This window comes from Rattus norvegicus, chromosome 3 (assembly GCF_021556685.1).
Source record: "Rattus norvegicus strain SHRSP/BbbUtx chromosome 3, alternate assembly SHRSP_T2T, whole genome shotgun sequence".
Taxonomy (NCBI): domain Eukaryota; kingdom Metazoa; phylum Chordata; class Mammalia; order Rodentia; family Muridae; genus Rattus; species Rattus norvegicus.
This window is the reverse complement of record NC_141536.1, coordinates 100,352,993-100,376,649: the sequence shown is the minus strand read 5'-3', so window position 1 is coordinate 100,376,649 and position 23,657 is coordinate 100,352,993. Positions and strand designations below refer to the sequence as shown.

The following is a 23,657-nucleotide window of genomic DNA, read 5'->3' as shown; positions in this document are numbered from 1 at the left end:
TCCTCTCCCACTCTACAAGCATTTGTTAGTACTGAGTGGGTCGACACCACCGCCATGCCGTATCTAGACACCCTAATTTCATGTCCCTGGTTCCTTTCCTCTCCACTCCTCCTTTACATTCCTCTCTACAGCCTCTGTGTCGTTCTTTCCAAATGTGCGAATCCTTCAGCGCCCCTTCTACATGCACTCTTTAGTTTCTCATCACGTCGAAGAGTGTTTAATTATCCAAGACACCGTTGTTATGCCATCCTTTGCTGTGGCCTCCCCTTCATGTCCTCCATTTCCTTCCTCTCCTCACTCTAGGCACACTGATCACACACCTGTTCTTTAGAAAAGACTTTACACTGTCCCTCTAGATGATTTTCCTCGGGTATATTTACAATTTATCCTTCCACTTCACATAAGCAACTCAGTTTGTGTCACTTAAGAGAGGTCTGTTTCCAGGTTGTACAGGACCTCTCTAGTCTCACATTTGCTTTTCAATAACAGTGAGTGAGTCTCAGGCACGTAGCTGAAGTCTACTGAATATTTCTTTGTTTGCCATTCTGTTTACTGTCTGTCGTGTGAATGATGTTGTGCTTAGTTCTGTGGGAGTTGTAGAGGTGAATTAGACACAGTTCATCCCTTAACTGTTAATCAAGAAAGAAGTGTAAGTAATCACCATCAAAGGTTAGCAGGTGCCAAGCATGCGTCATAAGGGACGTGAAGGAGGCGTTCTGGTCCCAATGCAGGGAGAGCAGTGAGCTAGCCGCCTGTGCTGGGTGTTTGCTGTTTCCTGTGCACTTTGCTGCATCCCTCGTGTGTTTTACTGCTTCAGTTGCATTTGCAGTGAGTTCTAATCTGGATCTTCCATTTCTTGCCTGGACCCTTGGGATGGCCACCTTTCTCCAGTTTCTTCTTAGTCCTGTTGATACATATTTCCGAATTTTCTTGAACACTGATGCTTTTATTCTGCTCCTTAAAACATTTCTGTAACTATCCATTTAATGATCAAATAAGTCAGAAATTCTTTGTTGCACTAAAGTAAAATGCCACCTTCCTCCTTGAAGCTTTTCGTAATACCAAGTCTGTCCCCCCACCATCTCACATCTCCTGTGGTGAATTCCGTGGAATTTTGTAAGATTCTTTACTAATTGTCACATTCTGGTGCTTCTTGTCATGGTCTATGCCTTCCTTCATCTGTACTAGATTTAAGGTTTCTTTAGATCCAGAACTCTCTTACTCATCAGCGTTAGGTGAGTGGGCTCATCCACTCTCTCCTATCCCTTATTTAATCTGTGCTCGGATCCTGAGTTTAAAAAAACATTGATTTGGTCACTGTGTTCTTAGAAATTAGGCCTTGCCTCCTAATTTAGATATTGACATTTGTTACTTTATCAGAATGGTTTTGAAAATTCTAAAACATGATCTTGGCTCTGTTAATTCCTTCTGACAGGGATGGGCTGGTACTGAAATACCCTTTTATTGTAGAACCAGTTCTTACTTATTCATGTTTTCGACACTCTTATCAGTGTGCTTGCTTTTTTATTTCTTCCCATGCTGACTTTAGTGTTTATAAATTATGCTGCAATTTCACCAAACAGCTATGCACTATGGAGAGGAAAAAAACTCAAGTTTATAAGGAAGCATTTGTCTTTTAGGGCCCGTTCTGAAATTTTTTTATCTTTTTTTCCCTGTACTGGGTTGACATGAATTATTTTCATCCTGCTCAATAGAAGTCAAGTGGCACGTTTATTTATGTCATTCTATCTAAACGAATTCTTAGTGGATAAACTGTTCTTACTAACTTAGTTCTTTTGTTTGACTCAGTATATGGTATCAACTGAAAATATAGCTGTTGATTCAGTCTTGCCAAGCACCTGTCAGCAGAAAATAGCTTCTTGCCTTGAAACACATGGGCATTCCAGATCGGTGCCGTCAGCCCTGCATTCCAGTGAAGTGCAAATGGTCGAGATGTCTACTGACTGATCCTTTTCTGTCCCTTTACTGACAGGCCGTGTTGGAGACTATTCGAAATCTGATGAATACCGACTGCGTGGTCCCAGACTGGCTGCATGACATCATTTTAGGTTATGGGGACCCAAGTAGTGCCCATTATTCCAAAATGCCCAATCAGATTGCTACGTTGGATTTCAATGACACTTTTCTCTCCATTGAACATTTGAAAGCCAGTTTTCCTGGTCATAATGTCAAAGTGACCGTGAATGACCCAGCTCTACAAATACCCCCTTTCAGGTAAAATCGGAATGGGTCTGCTCTTGGCAGTCAGTCTGTAGTCTGTCTGTATTAGCATCAGCACTGGTGACTAAGTGAGTTTTAAGCATTGTGTCTGGATTTCATTTTGGCAGTCCTTAGCTTTTCTGGAATAATCACTGGGATAAGACTATTATATTTGAATCTATTCCTGACTCTTAGTACAGAAGCTATTTTTAAGACTACATTAAAAGTAGCTTCATGTCTCAAAAGAGATCAGTAAGTGTCTATGATTTGGAAAGAACTGTAGTAGCTGACTAAAGAAAGATGGCTGTACATCTCACACACAGCCCAGTGTGTCCCTAACTGTGCCCATACAGGCGTGCTTTGTGGAACTTCGTTTTGATTTTAAGCTTTCTTTCAAGTCTGCCTGCCTCGTGCAGGTTTTAAATACAGGTTAAGTATCCTTTATTTAAAATGTTTGCTGCCAGAGATATTTTAAGTTTGGAGTTTTTACAGATTTTGAAATATTTCCGTAGACCTCACCAGTTGGACATTCCTAATCTTAAAGTCCTAAAGCCAAGATGTTTCAAAATTCAAAGTGTTGTAAGGATTGTTGGAGTATCACAAATCTTTTAGATTCTGGAGTATTGTCAATTTCATGTTTCAAATCGTGGATATTCAATATGTATTCAAAACAGTTATGTTAATGTCAAGCGGCTTTAGCTGTTACGTGGGAATGAAGTGAGGTGCCTGCAGCCATCGGATGCTTCCCGATGCCTCAGATACTTCCAAATACCCACACCGAGTCTTCCTCCCTTCATCTCTGAATTCTGTTAATTACAAAAGCGCTCTTGCCCCCTGATTGTATTTGTCTGTTTATTCTCATAACTTTTCTGTAGCATAGATTCCGTTAAGAACAGTCTTTGTCCCTCCTGACTTCTGCTTCTTTAGGCCCTTCGTTTCCATGGTGCTTTATTTCTTGAGCACTCAGATGCCGTTACTGGATAGAGCCATTTACTCCCTAGCTGGAGAAGCGAGTGCCTCTGCCTGGTAGTAAGGTGACTTCTTCACCGCTTTAGCTCTAGGCACCTTTTGGCTCTGTTTGTACTTTAAGAATGAGAAAGAAGGTTGTTAAAAGTATACATAGAGAATTATTTTTTTGTTTTAATTTTAGGGAATTTATTGAAAACATTAGCTTCTTATCCCAGACTAAGAACCTCTTGTCTGAATTGCCCACAAGATGCAGGCTGTCTGTCCTTCCTTTTCTGCAGTGTCCTCTGTGCTCTGGCTTGGCTGTGTGTGGTCTCTGCTGCTCCTTCTTTCTTTGGAGAAGTCTTTTCTTTCTGGCTGTTCTTTGAGACCGTCTCTTTACATCTTCCCCGTCAGTGAACATGAGTGAAGCACTTACAGTGCATGTGACAGAACTTAATGTTTCCTTGATCTGTCCAGTAGCTGATGACTTTTTCCCCAGGTGGAAGACTTAACGCCCATTTTAGTAGTTGTAAATGTACTTTTATTTCAAAATTTATGTAGGGATAAATCACAGATCTTTCTTAAACATCTGTCTATTCTCTATACAATTTCATATATGAGATAGTAGTTCTTTTTTTATTATTGAAAGTTAAATTTTTTTTTGCAATTTATTCTGATCAGTCTCCCTTCCCTCATCTCCTCCCAGAACCTCCCTGCCTTTCCAACTCCGTGCCTTCTCTCTCTCTCTCTCTCTCTCTCTCTCTCTCTCTCTCTCTCCCTCTCTCCCTCTCTCCCTCCCTCCCTCCCTCCCTCTCTCCCTCCCTCCCTCCCTCCCTTTCTCCCTCCCTCTCTGTAAGAAACAAACAGAAAAAAGGAAAAAGGATGAAATACACACATACAAATGTGCATGCATATTCCATAAAAACACAAAATCGGAACCACATATAAAAGCAAAAGATCAATAAGTTAAAAAAAAAAAAGCCCAAATAAAGCATTATGAAAAAAAAATCCAGAATTATCATTGAATTTGATTTGTGGAGGCCGTTCACTGCTGGGCATGGGGTCTACCCTTGAGTGAAGCTTGTTACTCCTACATTGGAGAGAACCAATTTTTCCTTTTGAAGTGCTTGACAATTGGAGATGGCTTGTAGGTTAGGGCTGGGGCCTCATGTCCACTTCCCTTCTGGGCTCCAGCATCCCGTCTGTCCTGGTCCATTTCTTATTTTGAAAATTAATGGAGGTTTTGCTTTTGTAGAATAACTTTCCCAGTAAGAAGTGGAAAGGGGAAGAAAAGAAAAGATGCAGATGGGGAAGAAGACGACACGGAAGAAGCAAAGACCTTAATTGTGGAACCTCACGTTATTCCTAATAGAGGTCCTTATCCTTACAACCAGCCCAAACGGTAACTTGCCTGCCTACGTTAGCTACAAACTTGTTTTTAAATTCTCTTAATCTTTTAAAGCCTTGGGATAGTTTTGTTTCAGTCCTTAGGTTTTTTTCCCTTTGGTTTGTCAATAGCTGGGAAACTTTAGATCACTCTATAGTTACATTTCAAAAGGAAAGGTTTCCTGACACTGCTAAGTCAACATTACACAGCTACCGGCACATAAGCATGGAGCTCCTGGGTTGGTTTGTTTTTGGTTCTTTTGGTTTTTTAAGATTTATTTATAAGAGTACACTGTAGTTGGCTTCAGACACACCAGAAGAGGGCATCAGATCCCATTACAGATGGTTGTGAGAATCCCATGTGGTTGCTGGGAATTGAACTCAGAACCTCTGGAAAAGCAGTCACCTCTCTTAACCACTGAGCCATCTCTCCAGCCCTGATGGAGCTCCTGGTTAACTGTGGTCTTTGAGTGTGTGCTGGGGCTATGGGGCAGTGCATTTGAGAACCAGAACTTCTGCTGTAGATCTAAAATAAGCTAAGTGTATTGGTAACACTGCTTTCTTCATAAGATTCGTTCTATTTTTGAGGTGTGGGTGGGAGCAGCAAGATTGAGGTAGAAGCGGGCTGGGGAATGAGTACAGTGGATGTTTGAGCTGGTCATAGCTATGTGTGTCTGCACTAGACGCCATTTTGCTGCATTTCTAACCATCTTGAATTTACCATCTATTTGCAGTAATACAATCCAGTTCACTCATACACAGATAGAGGCCATCCGGGCCGGAATGCAGCCTGGACTGACTATGGTAAGCAAAACCAGCTGACTTCACGGATCTTTCAGTAATTGCAGCACTGTGTGCATGAGGAGATGGTGCTGCTCAGTGTTCAGACACTTGGTAGACAGTGGCCATTGCTTATGTCACCTATCCTACTTTTGCAGCAGATTTTGACCAGCAAAGTCTATAATGTTTACTCGCTGGTCCTTTACAGAGAAAGTTCTGCCTTGAGTGTTTTTAATTTCAAGTATATGGAAATGTTTCTCTTACTTTCAGTTGTTTTCTTGAGTCTGATCTTTTAGAGTCTAAGAGTATGCATACACTGAATAGTATACGTCAGTACACACACTGAAGAGTATGCATATGAGGATGCACACTGAAGAATATATATCAGTACACACACTGAAGTGTATACATATGAGGATGCACACACTTGAGTATACATATGACAGTACACACACTGAGGAGTATACATGAGTACTCACACTGAAGAGTGTACATATGAGGATGCACACACTGAAGAGTGTACATATGAGGATGCACACACTGAGGAGTGTACATATGAGGGTGCACACACTGAGGAGTATACATGAGTACTCACACTGAAGAGTGTACATATGAGGATGCACACACTGAAGAGTATGCATATGAGGATGCACACACTGAAGAGTGTACATATGAGGATGCACACACTGAGGAGTGTACATGAGTACACACACTGAAGAGTACATATGAGGGTGCACACACTGAGGAGTATACATGACTACACACACTGAAGAGTGTACATATGAGGGTGCACACACTGAAGAGTGTACATATGAGGGTGCACACACTGAGGAGTGTACATATGACAGTATACACACTGAAGAACATGAGTATGCATTTATGTAATCTTTTTCATCATTTCAGCTTTTCTTGTTTAGTTTTTTTTTATGATTTTGTTTTGTTTATTTTAATTGAGTTTTTCCTGAACAGAATTTTTGAGACTTACCAATTTTAGCCATCGATCAAATCTTTCTTTTCTGTGTATGTTTTTTCTCTGAGGATGTCAATGGCATGACTTTTTGGTGTTCTCCCATAGCTGTATAAGTTTCTGAGATTGGGTCCTTTGTCCTGTCTCCTGAGTTCACCCACAGGAGTTTTTTAGTTGTTTATTTTCTAAGTCTTTTATTTCTATTTTCTGATAACATAATAACTTAGTGTTTGATATGTGTTCGCCATTTGATAGGTTGTGGGACCACCTGGTACAGGAAAAACAGATGTTGCAGTCCAGATCATTTCCAACATCTACCACAATTTTCCAGAACAGAGGACTTTAATTGTTACTCATTCCAATCAGGTAAATGACTCTGTGTCTATGTCTATCTATCTGTCTGCCTGCCTGCCTACCTATCTGTCTATCTGTGTGTATATGTGTGCATGCACATGCCCATACTCAGAACTTTATATTTTGAGATTAAAAGCATTAACCCTTATCAGTAGCCATTTCCTTATTTAGTAGATTGGGTATTCCTCAGACACAGAGATCTAACGTGCATTAGTACCTGGTTGAGTTTAAATCCCTGTAAGGCTCCATGTAAATCCGTTACATAAAGGATCATTGTGGACTGTGCTAATCCTTCTGAGGGTGTCCGAAACTGAAGAATGAGTATGCTTTATTAGCTCTGGCATACAATGTGACCAGCAACTCCCAGAGCATCCCAACCCGTGGTGAAATTGCTTTCCTGTAAACCGGGAAAAGCTTATTCTCAGTGACTGCAGTTGGTGCATCTTTAGAAATCTTGGTTTGCAATGCACTACAGTTCTTAGATTGTAAGTCATTCTGTTATTTACTTTCTTTAATTTGCAGTTTTATTTATTTTTAGCAATACTACAGTTTATTTATCTGGAATGCTTTACAGTGGTTTTGGAATTTATAAATAGTGGTAGCTTGTACAACATGCCAAATTTTTGTTGTTGACCTATTGATTTAGGAAGAAAGTTAATTTGTTCTTCCCCTGAATAAATGCAATAAGACAAAGTGCTAAGACATTTTTTCTTCTTTCTATTTAATAAACTTTATTGTACATCAAAGCTGTTAGTTAGCTCTTAAGATGCCCAAACTGTCAGTCATCCTTATCTTACAGAATCTGCCTGAGTTTTGTCTCATGCCTTGGTAGAACCTTTACAGTGCATACTACTTAGGATGGGATTGTATGGCTGTCCTAGAGAAGCTCTGTGGCAGAAATAGCTGTAGAAGGCCGTGTTGCTGAAGCCCAAGTTGTCCTTTGACATTCAGATGACCCTCAGTGTCGGTCAGTGTGGTGACAGTGTGGAGTTGCAGTCACGCAGCCCATTTTCATTTGACGTGTCAACTGCTTTGTTTCCCCTGTCATCCCTTGACTGCCTTGTCCAAGTATGCCCCCAGCAACTTTCCATCTCCAAAGAAAATCTTGACGTTTTTCTGATATATAACAATATATAAGTTTTTCTTATATAACAATATATAAGTTTTCTGCTTCAATTTTTAGTATACATAGTAAGTATTCTATGCAGTCCAGTTGATGGGTCTTATATAGTGACAAGCTAAATAATGAGAAATTTAAATTTAAAAAAAGTAGTGCCTTCCATATCTTACATCTGCTAGAATGTCAGCACCAGAGGAGACATGGAACATTCTGGATCCTGAGTGTGTATGTTAGCTTAGGGCAGAGTTGGACTGTAATTGGTGAGAATGGATGCTGACCAGGGGTAATATTGTAAATGGTACCTTTATTTAGTGTGTCTTCCCAAGTTCTAAGACTTACCTTCTTTCAAAATTTTTGCTTTTCTATAAAACTTTCTCCTAACCACAGAGGTTGAAGAATAAATATTAGAATTTGAGAAAACCCTTAAAATGAACATTTCAGAGGTAGAGAGAAGTGAGTTTCAAATGGTTCTGTCAGAGCAGGCTGTGGCAAGTGCTGTCTGCTCACTGTACAGAGAGAACCAGGCTTTGGGCCTGAGAGTTGAGAATGCGCTTTCTCTCTCTCTGGTCCTCTCCGCGAATCTACCCTCACGGTCTGTGCTCCACTGTCTCACTGCCATTCGCAGTTGCTGGATTATTTCCCATTCTCTCCAACCCTTGGAATAGTGCTGGGTGAAATGAAACTCAGCGTGGTTTATTACTTTAAGGGCCGTTACCACTTGGAGAAACTAGCCTGTGAACCAGTGCCTTGCATTCTACAAATTAGACATAGGATTTTAAGGTATAGGTGGTTTTATAGTTTCAAGTTAGTCTGGGCCAAATATATATAATGCAAATATGTAATATTAAATATAATCTTGTTAAAGTTTCTAAATGGCCTAATATTAAACCTGCTTTCTTCTGACTCTTGTGTAACTGCACATTACTCTGTCCTAGGAACTAGTCTTTGTTGTATTTCAATAAATGTCATGCCTGTTAAACCCACTGCCATTCATTTGCCTCGCTGACCAGGCTCTGAACCAGTTGTTTGAGAAAATCATGGCTTTAGACATTGATGAGCGCCATCTCCTGCGTCTGGGTCATGGAGAGGAAGAGCTAGAGACGGAGAAAGACTTTAGCAGGTAAGACTACGCCCGTGGACGATGATACGTGCACAAAAGAATTTCTAATCTTTTACCCCTTAGTAAGAAATTCCAAGAGAAAAGGCTTGAATAATCAAATTTACTTCAAACAGCTCTGCTGTCACCTGCTTAGTCTTCCTGTAGAACTAAAAGTGTAGGCATGGCGCACTTGGCTTCAGCTCTTTGTGGTTACCCCTGCATTTAATGTCACTTGTTGTGATTGGAACACGTCTAAGCTTCCCTACCATTAATAGTTTGTTTCTTCAAAATTATAATAACATTTCATTTACATAGCAATTCAGATAATAAGCACAATTAATAGGTGGGCATACCATTCATTTCATAAATAGACCTTCAACCTAATGTGAACACAGGCATCAGAAGGATGTTATATTACTGTGCGTGGTGTATTCAGAGTTCACTTATTACAGCAATCACCAAATAGCATATAAAAGGCTAGCATGTGACACAGAGAGAGCAACACAGTGTAAGCCAGTGAGGCTCTAACTTCTTGGGTTGGATAACCTGGTGGTAGATGTGAACTCTTCCCATAGGGGATTCCTCCTGTTAAGGCTGCTGATGAGGAGAGAGCAGGAGAAGTGGAGATGGGGCCCCGGTGACTCCCGCCTGCAAATGCAAACCTCTGTTCTCCCTCATTCAGCAGTGTCTGTGATCCAGCTAGGTTCGAGTGCTAGACCATACACTACAAACTGCAGATAACATAGAATGCATTTTCAAACTTTGAAGCATTCTGCTTTTATGATAGTGTAAGCAGGACAGTGCTGTACAAAGTACCCAATCTGTCCACTCTGTTCCTAGCCTATTGGTCTGCTCCAGAATGCACTGTAACATTTGGGAAGTTTTATATGTACAAAAACTGACAGCTTGCTTGATTGATTTTTCTCTCTACTCAGGCTGTTAACACGTTTGCATATAAGCACTGGACCTTTAATTATACTTTAAATAACTTTTTGTGGTGTGACCCAACATATACCACTTATTATAGTTTAATTTATCAACCACTCATAACTAAATGTAAATTAAATTGGACTTCCTATCTTTTTCTTTCTCTGAACATTTATAGTTTTTATTATGCTCTCTTGAATTCTGTTGATAAATTTTATCAAAGACTTTTCATTAAAGATTTGCCTTCTTATCTGTCTAACAATTCTAGGTATGGAAGAGTTAATTATGTCCTGGCTCGAAGAATAGAACTTTTAGAAGAAGTCAAACGATTACAAAAGAGTCTGGGGGTTCCGGGAGATGCTTCGTATACCTGTGAAACTGCAGGCTATTTCTTCTTATATCAGGTATGGCTGGAGGGCTTTAAAGTGAGACTTCCTCATACTTTTCTTGGAAGGAGAGTAGTTCCGGTTCCAGAGATCATTCTTGGGAGGTTATTGTTGCTTTATTACTTTAAAATATATGGCATTTCCAAAACTACTATGAATATGCTTTGTTATTATTACTTCAACGGTTTTAGCCTTTTCCTATTTATTTTATGTGTGCAGACAGTTTTGAGGAGTTGATTCCCCTTTTCACACTGTGGACTCCAGCAATCAAGCTCGGGTTGTAGGCTTAGTGACAAACACCCTTCACCCTGAGCCATTTTACCAGGCCCTGTGCTTTTGTTTTATGGTTCTGTTTTCTTTGTAAGCAACTCCAAGTTAAAGCCAATATTGCTGCCTTTGAAGTCATTTTCCTTCTTCCTTGCTATTTTCATCTTCGCTCTCTCTACCTTAACATAGGAATGTAACTAAATATTCTACCCACTCAGTCAGAGCAGAGTACAAAGACATCATTTTATTATGTCATTTATCAACTAACAAGGGAAAGCATATTGTTCTAATACCCAGAAATAAAGTATCTCTTAGGATTAATTGATTTCAATTTAAGGCTGTGACTTTGTTAAGATTAATTTTCTGATCATGAAAACTATTGAGAAACAGGAAACCACATAAGTGAATAATTGGTAAGTCCTTTGCATTACTAATAATTTCTAGTGAGTTAAAACATAATCAAATAGTGCAGACTTTATGTAACTTGCTCTCATTGTAGTAATGCCTTTTGTTTATTTTAGAAATGATCTAAAAATGAAAAATTTAATGAGTATGAGAATAAGCTTAATCTCATCAATGGCTGCGCAAAAACACTGGAGTGCATTCAAAATGAGATTTTATGGGTTTTGTGAAGCAAGCAAGACATGCACTGTCCTGACTAAAGTAGTCTGTCTTAGATTCAGACTATTTAGTTCGTTTTCTCTAGATTCCCCCTCGCTTTATTCAAAGCATACTCCAGCCAGGAAGGTACAACTTCAGTTTTTCCTGTAGGTAATGTCGCGTTGGGAAGAATACATGAGCAGAGTGAAGAACACAGGGAGCGCCAGCCCAGACGCTGCGGAGGTCGCCACGTTCTTCCCCTTCCATGAGTATTTTGCCAATGCTCCTCAGCCCATCTTTAAAGGCAGATCTTATGAAGAAGACATGGAAATCGCAGAAGGGTGCTTCAGGCATATTAAGAAAATCTTCACTCAGCTTGAGGTAAGGTTTCTCAACTTATTTCCATCTTTCCTTAAAAGTTTTTTGGGTTTTTTTTTTTTAATGAGGTAAATTAAATAGTAAGATATTGTAAATCAAATTGTTAATTTAAGAAAAAGCTTTGAAAATATTTACTGTGTGTGTGAGAGAGCAAGAGAGACAGACAGATAGACAGACTGCACAGTGTTACGATGTCGGTCCTAGCATAGGACTTTCTACCTAGCCCAGGTTAGCTTAAACTCACAGAAATCTTCCTGCTTCTGCCTTCTAAGTACTGGCATGCACTGTCACACTCAGCCAGACACAGTTTTAGTTAAGAAATAAGCAAGAATTAAAATGAGTCACACCTCTGTTATTCTGCCTTTTTTAGTCTAAAAGATACTACTATTTAAGAAAGTAATGTTTCTATCAGGGATCATTTTTCTCTTTGTACACGTTAACTGTGTAGCTGAACATGACCCTAAGCCTCGCTCTCTGCCTCCTGAGTAATGGAATTGCAGGAGTATGCAGGTGTCTACCACACCGGGCTCGCACGCAATAAGGCTCAAGTCCCCAGGCATTGCGCTCAGGCACTCTGCCAATGGAGGTACACCACAGTCCTCCATCAGGAAACTCAACAAGAGTTCTTAGAGTGGGAATTCGAGATAAGCTGTTTCATAGTTGATCAGTAGACACAAAACAAGGGTCCTGTGTTAACCAGGAGGCTTGATCCTGATGTGAAAGTGAAGTAAGGATCACCACTAAACAGAGAAGGCCGTGCTGGAGATCCAGAAGGGAGCCCCAGGGCAAACATTCCTTGCCGCAGGCTTATAAGCAGTCGTCTTCAGGCTTGTTGCCTTAGTAAGAATGTGTACAAGGTGTCACTCTAGGCCCAGAGAAGGGGGACTTTGTATCTTTTCTAGTTCCTAAATATGCTTTCATCCCGTCCCCTAGTTTCTGGCTCATAGATGGGTAAATATTGACAACTTATGGATAGGTAGATGACTATATAGGATAATGGTGTTTTCATACCTATTACACCTTTTATAGTATCGCAATTATACTGCTCAATGTATAGTAGTAGCTGCCTTCTTGGGGAGTACAGAGCAGGAGGTACGTACAATCTAACCTGAATCAGTAATGCTTAAATTATTTGAGAAACACAACAAAATGTTTCAAAAAAAATTGAAGTAGGTGCCTGTAATGTTCACGTCTGGGGAAACCCGATATTGTTGTATCTGTCCATCCTCCACCACAGCTGAGCTTTCGACTGGTCCTCACAGATTCAAGGGCCCTCCCTATATTCTATGTCTGCTGACTTTTACCTGGATTCAGCATATCCTAAGAGATGTAGTAGGAGTTGAGAAGAGACAAACCAGAGTTTGACAAAGCAAAATTCCCTCTGCTTCGGTCCCTGCAGCTTCTATTAGACTGGCCCTCCACAGCTCCAGCAGGGGATAACCCAGGTCCATGGACTCTGACAACACCACATCTCCTGATCCTTCGTAGTAGGAGTGCAGTGACTTTCTTGCTGTTGCCAGTGTCTACATTGGCTTATCCCCTGGCTGGCTCTTTAGGCCTGTCATTTGTACAGCCAGTTTTTTACTATTTGATAGGAATGTGTGAAATAGTTTTTCTTTACTTAGAGGGATCTGAATAGTGCAGCTATTGATGGTTGGTGTTTTATTCAGTGCACTTTTTTAATAATGAAAATAGTTTATAGTAGATTGTAGCTTGAATATCACCTCTTATCTGAACTCAGGTAGACCAATAACAAAAAGAATTGTAAATCATTCGCCTTAGCTTAGTATTTTCTTATGGTTCATTAATGTGCTATGTTAATAATGCATAATTGCATAATAATGATATAATATATTATATATATATATTTTCAAGAATTGTCTGATTGTGTGGATTGTGCTTGTATACACATGAACTATTACTATCCTAAAGTCATCTCTCTGGGGCTCACTCCATAGGAATTCAGAGCTTCGGAACTGCTTCGCAGTGGACTGGACAGGTCTAAATACCTCTTGGTGAAAGAAGCCAAAATCATTGCTATGACGTGTACTCATGCTGCCTTGAAACGACATGACTTGGTCAAGTTGGGTTTCAAGGTAAAGAATTAAATTCTTAGTTCATCCCCTTATTGGGTTTCTGTTTTTTTTACTTTTTTCTTTTTGTCATGATCTAGATTGGTTCACTTCTTATGAAAGGTCTCATGTATAATTAATTGCTTTAATGGTCTCTTTTAAAAGTAGATGGAAATGTAACATATGATTAATGAAGTTAAATCTAATTTAATTTTTGAGTAATATGTCTATCAGTTAACATCAAGAACTTGATTGTCTGAGAAGACCATTAATAAGGTTTTATCTTTACTGAGTATCGCTTGTTTAAAAACATGTTTAAACAGATCTTAAAGCTATGAAAGTATATTTCACAAACCTTTCACCAAGACATTTATCTACAAACATTATTCACAAAGTAAACATGTATTCAATCCCCATTGTCTGTCTGTAGTAGAATGATTTTATTCCATCAAGTGAGATATTAAAATAACTTACAGTCTGATATATATGAGCAGGATTGGTGTTTATGACTCAGTTAACGTGGAACATAGCAATTCAGTAATAAGTTTGAATTTTCAGTCTTTGTCACTATTAGCCAGCCAGTAACTAACCAAGACTTTCCTGTGAGTACAGATCTCTAAACCTGTACTTGGTATGTTGGTATGTTGGAATGTGTACAGGTTTGAATGTAATGATAGCAGTTTATTTGTTGAGGAAAGTAGCTAACTGTTTTAAGATACATAAACTCACTGAAAGATAGTACCAAGTAAATGCAAGGCGATAGAACTCTGGTTATCTTAGAGGGAAGATTCCTCAGCTGCAGGGCAGGGCAGATATAATAGCTGGGTAATGCATAGGGTGAATTTACCCAAGTGTGACCTTGTCTTTTTTGCAAAATACGCGTGAGAATTTTTCACCTGAATATTTTGGGACTTCTTGGGACTAATATATATCTGTGGGTATAGAAAATTTAATATAAAATTATATGAATTTTATAACAAAGGATATCAGTATAGTCAATACTAGAATTTTTAGCTGCTTTTGTGTATAGCTTTGGATGAGGTCTTAAAAATATTGCTTATCAAAATTTTGCTGATCTTTTTCATACTTAAAGTGATAAGCTCTAAAGTTATTCCCTGAAGGTAGTTTTTTAAAAAATATTTTTAATTTTGGTGTTTTACTTTTCGATGTTTGTTTGTTGAGACAAGACCTTGCTGTGTAGCCTTAACTGGCCTGGAGCTTGCTGTGTATGCACCAGGCTAACCTCAATGTCATAGAGATCCACCTGTCTCTGTCTCCAAACGACTGGAATTAAAGGTGTGTGCTGCAAACACAAACTTTAATTTTAAAGTCTTGTAGATAGATTTACTTTAGACAGACCACAACTCCTTTGAGTAGAGCATGTTTAAGGATTCTTTTTTTCCATTAAAGAATTTGAAGAGTTGAAACAACATGATAATCCTTTGCTGAGAGTGGCTCAGAGCAGGAAGGGAGTGCTAGAGATTCTCGAACCATTAGTCATGGTGGTTCTGGAGAGTGGACCCTACAGAATAAACTCAGAGCCAGCCGGAAGGTAATATGATAAACTTTGGCAATGTCTGAGAGCCAGGTTTGAGGTGGAAGTGGATTATTATGGTGAATAAGCTTCCTAAGGGTAACAATACTAATGAAAATGACCACATGTACAATCTGACTAACCTGTAAAGAATGTGGAGAACTAAATTGGAAATAACAAATGTAAATTACATTGAGCTCCTCTCACCATAGATTATGTTGGGACACCTGAGGTTGAGGACATGACTAGAGATCAATTAGGCTGCGAACTTGTTTGCATATTTTATACGTTGCTGTCTTGATATGAAATTATTAAGGCTTTTTGACCATTGTTTTGCTTATGGTACTAATTGCTTGGCTTTTCTTTCTCAGTATGACAACATTTTAATGGAAGAGGCTGCTCAGATTCTGGAGATAGAAACCTTTATCCCACTACTTCTGCAGGTAAGAACAACTAAAGGTCAGAGACATGACTAAGAATCCAAAGGCATCCATCCTAGCTGCACTTGGGTACCGATTGTCCTTCCTCCATGTCCTCCTGATAACTCTCTCTCTCTGCTGTTCTGGTTGCAGCCTGCCAACTCTTTCTCTAATCCGTCGACGGTTTTGTATTCACTTTGGGCATACTATTTAAAAATCCATGGCTTAAGCCAGGCATAGTGACTTTAATCCCAGAACTCAGGAAGCAAAAGTGGGTGGAACTCTGTGAGTTCAAGACCAGCCTGGTCTACATAGCGAGTTCCAGGACAGTCAGAGCCACATAGTGAAACCCTGTCTCCAGGAAAACAAAACAAAACAAAACAAACAAACAAACAAAAAAGTGAAGATAAATGTCCATGGTTTATATCTACAACATAGTTTTTAAAAGATGACTTTTAATCAGGAAAATTACATCATGAGGTAATTTGGAGGGAAGATGAGTTGCTTTGTCTTTTCTTTTGTTAGAGTTGTTTCTACAGATGTTTCTGATGTTCCTTGGATACATTGCTTTTTGTAATTGTGTAACTAAATTAAAAATTAAAACCAAGTAGTGTTATTTTGAGAATGCTTCTTGTTATATAATATTCTTTACTATTGAAGCATTACAGATAAAATATGGAATTAGTTCAGATAAAGTTAGTTATCAAAATTGCTTTTATAATAAGCAATCATATAAAAGTTAATGTTTATTATATTCAATGTAAGATATATTTTCTGGACAAGAGGCCGTGTAGAGTAAGAAATTGAAGTTAGTATTATGTGAAGCTATTAATGGTTTTTACTCTAGAGCTCTCCCTCAAAACTTCTTGGCATGCTTCTAAGACCAGCGTTTGCTTTGGTATCTTTCCTCTTCTGTCCCTGGGCATGCTTCTTCCTACTTACATTTGCTTAACGCTGACCGTAACCTTCAAGGTGTCTTCTGATTGTCCTGTTAAAAGCCTTCACCCACTCTTCACCCACTCCTGCTTATACTTCAGTCAGGAGCACTGGCACCCTTGCTTCAGTGCCAGTCCATTTTGTAAATTCACTAGGCTTCTTTATAGAGCTGGTGAAGGTTGCGAATCTGTAAGTGAATGATGTGGTCTGATGAACAGTTCTTGTGTGTGACATTAATCGAACTACTTTGGTGCTTCCTCACTTTGCTTCTAGAATCCTCAAGACGGATTCAGCCGATTGAAACGATGGATTATGATTGGTGATCACCACCAATTGCCTCCAGTCATTAAGAACATGGCCTTTCAGAAGTATTCCAATATGGAGCAGTCTCTTTTTACTCGCTTTGTCCGGGTTGGAGTTCCTACTGTGGACCTTGATGCTCAAGGGAGAGCCCGGGCCAGGTGAAGACTCACTCCAAGTTAAGGATATAGGCTCCCCGAAATGTCGTTTACATAAAGTCTTAGCCTCCTCTAGAGATCTAGGGTCTGTCCTCTACAAATCTGAATACTGACCAAATGAATTGTTTTCTTCGTTGAATTGATATTAAGTGACTGGAAAGTGACTTTATCCTCTCCCCAAGACAGGACCTTACTGTAATGATAAAACCTAAAGCAAAAGTGATCAAGGGGAGAGCACTGGTTCTTCACAAGGAAAGCCAGCCACTTCACAGTCCTCCTAGTGCCCCGAGTACAGGCCCTCCCGGCTCTGTAGTTTATGACGTAGTAGTAGTTTACACAGGACAGCAGCAGAGCTGTCAGCCTTGGAAGGACACCCAGGCTTCCAAAGTATTGTCGCTCAGAAGATGACTACGCTTGGCCACTGAAGTTAAACCAGTCTGCTCCCTTAGAGTGTCCCTTTGTATACTGAAGGGTCCCACTTGGTTAATCTTTGTGTTCGGGGCTTTTGTCTTGGGACAGCTTGTGTAACCTCTACAACTGGCGTTACAAAAACCTAGGGAACTTGCCACACGTGCAGCTCCTGCCAGAGTTCAGCACAGCCAACGCAGGCCTGCTGTACGACTTCCAGCTCATCAATGTGGAAGACTTCCAGGGAGTGGGAGAGTCGGAGCCTAACCCTTACTTCTACCAGGTAAGACAGTGTGCGGCTTTGGAGTTCATCTTGGATTTGCCTGGCTGAAGTACTGTGGAATTCAGCAGTGCTGAACCATGTGACCAGCCACCAAGAAAAAGAGAAATTGCAGCCTTTCCTTACGACACAAAAGCAATCGTTTTCCAATGGATCAAAGAGACGCAGAGAATAACTAAACTGGGTAGAAAGTAGGAAAAGTAAGTACTGACAAGTGTGTAGTAAGACAGGGCTTCCTCGTTGAATTAGAAATAATAAAAAAACTTAATTTGAGAAAACATGTAAATAAATAAAAACAATGTACTGAAAATTCTTACTAAAATCTATATAGAAAAAAAAAAAACAAAACAGGAAGTAGAGAGGTGGCTCAGCCATTAGATGCACTTGCTGATCTCGCCGAGGACCAGGTCACATGCGAGCCAGCTTAACAGTGACCCATAGCTAGAGAGATGGCTCAGCAGTTAAGAGCACTGACTGCTCTTCCAGAGGTCCTGAGTTCAAATCCCAATAACCACATGGTGGCTCACAGCCATCTGTAGTGAGACCTGATGCCCTCTTCTGGTGTGTCTGAAGACAGCTACAGTGTATAAATAAATAATTATAAAAAAAATTAAAAAAACAACAACAAAAAAAAAACCAGTGACCCATAATGCTAATTCCAGAGGATTTGATGCCTTCTTCTAGGCGCTATAAGTAACACACACACACACACACACACACACACACAGACACAGAGAGAGAGAGAGAGAGAGAGAGAGAGAGAGAGAGAGAGAGAGAGAACATACATACAAATTAAACCTTTAAAAGTAAACTAAAACTATTACCCCAGCAGGAAAACACAATAAAAGAAAATACTTCATCTCGAGAATATTGAATAAATTCCTAGCAGTAATAAATCACTAAATCAGACAATACTTGATGGTGGAGCAGACGTGAGGAGTATAGATTCCTGTACTCCTGCAATTCTAGTAGGAAAATAATTTGCTACATTAATCGTCATATGTACTCAAACACTATTCTCTCTCCTGGTAGTTTCAAACAAGAAGTTGGATGAGTTTATAAAGACAGTATACTGAAATATTTTCGTTGCACATGATTTTGGAAATAATAATTTAGATAGCTATCAGATTAAATTTTTCTTGTTATGTTTGAAATATTTAAGTTACTCTCTCATATGCTTGCAGCCTGGGAAAAAAATATGACCTATAAGTGGTAAGTTGTTTAGAGTCTTATTCAAAGTAGACACGTTTCCTGATAGCTGCCTTTGAAGGCGTTTGGAAGTTGAGTGTTGTCTCCTGATGACTTCATTACGTAGTGTTTCCGAGTCCTTGCCTGACCCACATGATGGTATTGACCTGAAACATTATCCAAGTTACTCATTTCTTTTCTTATTTGTTAATTCTGTCTCTGGGTGAGGTTTCAGTATATCAAGAAATAAGGGCATTCTCAAATGGTGATTGTTCTTGTTAAATGTATTTCTAAAGTATTAAAAACCTTATCCGCCCAAATATGATTTTACATTTAAGTAATACATGTTTAAAAATTAGTATCTGAGAAGAGAATAGATGGAAAGTTAATCGAAAGTCCCTATGTTGAAGCAATGTTGACTGACGTGCCCCAGCTTCTAAAGAGTTTATCAAAATATGCTTTTTCCTGTTAAACTTCACATCTGACTCAGGCAGAGTGCTGAATTAAGCAGTCTTCATTGCTCACATAAGTAAAGAACTGCTTTCTATTTGCTGATAACTCAGTACATTAATCTTGCCCAAAATACCTGAATCCTCAAAACTGGCTTTATTCGGCCTTAGCATTTATTATATAAGGTCATTTTCATGGTCCCTGGTTTGTTCTTTTATCTATATTAGAGCTGATCCTTGGATAAATGTGTTTTGCTACCAATATAGAAAATGGGGATTTACACAGTCATGTGGCTTCTTTTGTCTCCTGTCTTCCAAAGAACTAGAGAATTTAAATGAAAGAGATAATTGAGACTGTCTGTCACCAGGAACCTGGATATAAATGGTGTCTCTGAAGTTCGTCCAGTAATTTTCCTCTTGCCCTTGCCTAGAATCTAGCTTCTTCTTATCTTTGTATTTTGCTTTCCATGATGTGCTATGTTCTTGCTTTACTTTCCCATCTGATGCCTGAACACAGACCTGAACTGGATTAAACAGCTCGGGATCAGATGTCTCACTTTGAAGTTCAGCAGAGCCCTTGCTTTTAAGCTTTCTGTCATCCATCTTTAACCAGAATCTCCGATTTAGCAGTAAGCCAGATTACCAGTTTGAGAACTCATCTTCCCACCTAGGTGAGTCCAGTTAGGGTGGCAACAGGAAGATAGCAGAAACAAAATCACAGAGACATCAGGAAGTGTAAGAGGCTAGGAAAGTTCTGTGCACAGTGCTGTAACACTGCTAGATCTCCATCCAGTTAGACTGGATATTGTACAGACTCCTTGGATAATTTACCCTCCATGTTATATTTTTTGGAACGGCTGCAGCTATAGTACATTATACAGACTATATATCATGATTATTGTGGTCCCAGGAATGTTAACCTCTTAAGTGATAATTCTATGTCCGATATTACAAACATCAAGGTTTTATCAGTATTAACCTAGAATAAGACTATCCTTCAACTTCTCAAAAATATCTACCTATTAACTTTTCACTTAAGGTGTACTCAAAATAAGTAGGTGGCAGATAGGTAAGCCACTTTGTGAAGTAGAACCAGAGGGGACTATTGCGTGATGGGCTGTGCTTGCATTGCAGAACCTCGGAGAGGCAGAGTACGTAGTAGCGCTCTTCATGTACATGTGCTTGCTTGGCTACCCTGCGGACAAGATCAGCATTCTGACGACCTACAATGGACAGAAGCACCTGATCCGGGACATCATCAATAGGCGCTGTGGGAATAATCCACTCATTGGGAGGCCGAACAAGGTAGTCTTATGAATGTCAGTTTTTATAATTGTAGAAGGCCATGTTAAGTAAGACAGACTAATACAAACTGGGCAAGTGAATTGGACATATTTCATACAAGACCTACAAGGAGACGTAAAGCATCCCTTTCCTGTAATTAGTTGTCGATCCCATCACTAGTTGTCAGAAAGCTGTAAATGGAAACAGAGTACAGGAAGATGTACAGTTCCGTCTTGTGCTTTCTTAGCAGTCCTAAAGCTCTGGGTCCATCCTCAGCGCTGTGGAGCATTCCTAGAATCCCAACTCTGGTGAGGTGGAGGCAAAAACATCAGAAGTTCAAGGCCATCCCCAGTTATTTTCAAATTTGATGCAGCTTGCACTACATGAGATCCTGAATGAGATAAAATAATTTTTTTAAAAACTGCAATATGATAGTTCTATACATCAAGAGAATGGGTAAATTCTACTGTAAAAGAATTGTAAAAGTGTCAGGCAATGGAGCAGCTGGAACGTGGGGACTGGGATATCATTGGTGAGTATATAAATTGATTCACAAACTTTGGGACATAGTTTAACAGTTCATGACGTCATGCATACACTTAACAAAGCCTCACAGTTCTGCTCTCTGCAATAAAAACACGTCCACAAAATACACTAAAGTATTCGATGCAGCTTTAAGTACCCCTAGAGTAAAAGGGCAGCTAGTCTCCACTAACGGGCACGTGCAGTGATGGTTCTGCTTGCATGCGTGTGCAGAGCCTGCAGAAAATAAGGAGAGTAGATCAGGCACTGCCTGGAGCTGGAAGTCGTCTGCTTGTTTACAGTGGGGCATAAGGTGGGGGCATTGTGAAGGTGGTGGGTGTGTGGGAGTGTATGGAGTATATGTTGCCAAAACTCACTGTGCATAAATTATACCTCTGTGAAGTCCACTTCTTCCAAAGAAGTGTTTCTATAGACTTCCTCACATCAGAGGGATCATAAATGGTGACATATGTAACAGAAGCAGTAAGCTTTGTTGAATACATAGGGCAAGGATGAAGGTCTAAGAGTTAATATTAGTGGCTAGAATCTTAATGAACTTCCCTTCCTTCATAGTAAAAAGTGCTATAAAGTTTATTTTTCTTTTCACTTTGACAAGAATGCTGTGGACACATGCTAGGGACACACGTTGATTAAATGGGTATATACTCACTCTGCTGTATTTTTGAGTATTTGGGACTCCACAGAACATGCTGAGCATAGCCTGCCTTCTGAAGGAAGGCAGTGGGTCAGGATAGGTCTGTAGTTGTTAGCAACAGTGACAAGTCTGTAGATGTGAGTGTGAGCTGTGCAGGAGGACAGGGTTCAGAATGCTTACCTTGCTTGAATGGCACTCACTGACTTGTTAGGGTTGATATGATTGGGTTTCTTCTGAGATCAGTTTAAAGGGAAGATGCTTGTCTTTAGCACTTTGTTAGCATAATGTCTTACTGTGCTTTTGAAAATATACCACATTTCCTACCTTCTTTTTCTAGGTGACAACTGTTGATAGGTTCCAAGGTCAACAGAATGACTACATCCTCCTTTCTCTAGTGCGGACCAGGGCCGTGGGCCATTTGAGGTACGAGGGGTACAAACTTATACTCTTACTAAAGGTTACTGTCTGCTTCAGTTTTGAGCTTCAGTGACAAAGTAGCCCTAGATTTGTTCAATTGATTGCTATAATTAATCATTATGTTGGGTTGTGGTACTTTTGGTAGGAATAACACCAGATCCCTTATGTGGTTTATCAGTGCCCTTACTGATATGTTTGACTCATAATGTAGTAAGTGCAGCTCTGTCACAGCCAGTGGCATGCGGAGAGAACTTTCCGCCATGGGATCTTGGTAGTCTTGGAGCTGTTAGCTAAAGGGGAAGGGGCTTCTATAGGACATGTTTAAGCACGTAAGGCTTCTGGTTTTTCCCTCCCCACTGTCTTTCAGCTTCATGAGAGGATAAAGGAGCCATTTGTTCTCCCAGGATTAAGAATGGTCCAAACAAACAATAACCTATTTTTATCATTTTTGTGATGTATTTATGTACTAGAGATTTATGGGAGTAATATCTTCTTATTACAAAGCAGCCGTTTGGTTTTATATAAATCTTCATCTCATGTGACTTACTAGCAAAACTCAGGAGAGCCAGAGTTCATTGTCTTAATTTATTCGATGGGTATAAAGAGAAGGTTCTCCAAACTCCCATAAATTGTCATTAAGTCCAGATCTCTTTGGAGCGTAGGTCAAATTCTATTAGACGGATAGTCTTTATGTAAGAGTAACCAAAGACAACAGTGATTTAAGAAACTTTTACAAAATGATAGCAATAAATTAACCTATTCTTGCTTATTGAAGTCTCAAGCATACTGTCAGGCCTTTCCTAACTGACCTTAACCACTGTCTGAACGGTCATCATTGCTGGCCTGAGACCTCTCGGCTTCAAGTGTGAATGCTTGAATGCTGTGTCCTCTTCTTCTTTGCAGGTACGAGACATACACTTAGATACATTCAGATCAAACACCCAAACACCCAAAGGAAAATAAACCTTTTTCTAATTCAGCAACTTGAGTCCTGTAGTGATCTCTGCCTAATTTCCAGAAAACTAAAAATGCTTCTGACTAGGAGGTGACTCAAAGGGTGATTTCACCACACATCTCCAGGTTTTCTAATTAAAAACACCTTTTTTCTTCCATTATTTGTTAGTGTGCTAGCTTCTGAATATGCGGGAATCAGTGGAACCCAGTGTGAGACACAGTTGAATATCCTGGGAACATGCCTTTACCTGAATATACCCAAAGGTCAATTCCACTCTTCTGCTGTGCTATGGGAGCCACACTTGTAAAAGCCCGTTAGCCACTACAGGACCAAAGACCAGAAAATGCCAGCTCATAGGGACCCAGACAGTGTTGGGTATGTGCTAGAGCTACAGGTGGGGCCTCCTGGACTTGAGGAGGAAGCCACAGTAGGAAAGTGATTCCTCAAAAGCACCTTAAGGCACATCCTTCTTCCACCACTCCATTGTTTCCTAGACAGCCCTGGGTACATGTTTTCTTCTTCTGTGGAAGAACTAATGTGAAGGAATTCTAGCACTTACCAGCTAGGAATATACATACATACATACATACATACACACACACACACACACACACACACACACACAAACACACACACACACATATGCAG

General features: G+C 39.7%; 1 protein-coding gene across 1 annotated transcript in view; it reads left to right on the top strand.

The window, feature by feature from the left end:
* The window catches only part of Aqr (aquarius intron-binding spliceosomal factor), a 70,088-nt gene that overhangs the window by 41,287 nt on the left and 5,144 nt on the right, over positions 1 to 23,657 (top strand). Inside the window, 13 exon segments of the mRNA NM_001100987.1 lie at positions 1,994 to 2,235; positions 4,424 to 4,570; positions 5,289 to 5,358; positions 6,557 to 6,667; positions 8,786 to 8,895; positions 10,070 to 10,205; positions 11,226 to 11,435; positions 13,391 to 13,528; positions 15,410 to 15,481; positions 16,667 to 16,854; positions 17,371 to 17,542; positions 20,311 to 20,481; positions 21,975 to 22,060. Coding sequence (NP_001094457.1) covers positions 1,994 to 2,235; positions 4,424 to 4,570; positions 5,289 to 5,358; positions 6,557 to 6,667; positions 8,786 to 8,895; positions 10,070 to 10,205; positions 11,226 to 11,435; positions 13,391 to 13,528; positions 15,410 to 15,481; positions 16,667 to 16,854; positions 17,371 to 17,542; positions 20,311 to 20,481; positions 21,975 to 22,060 — 1,853 coding nt within the window.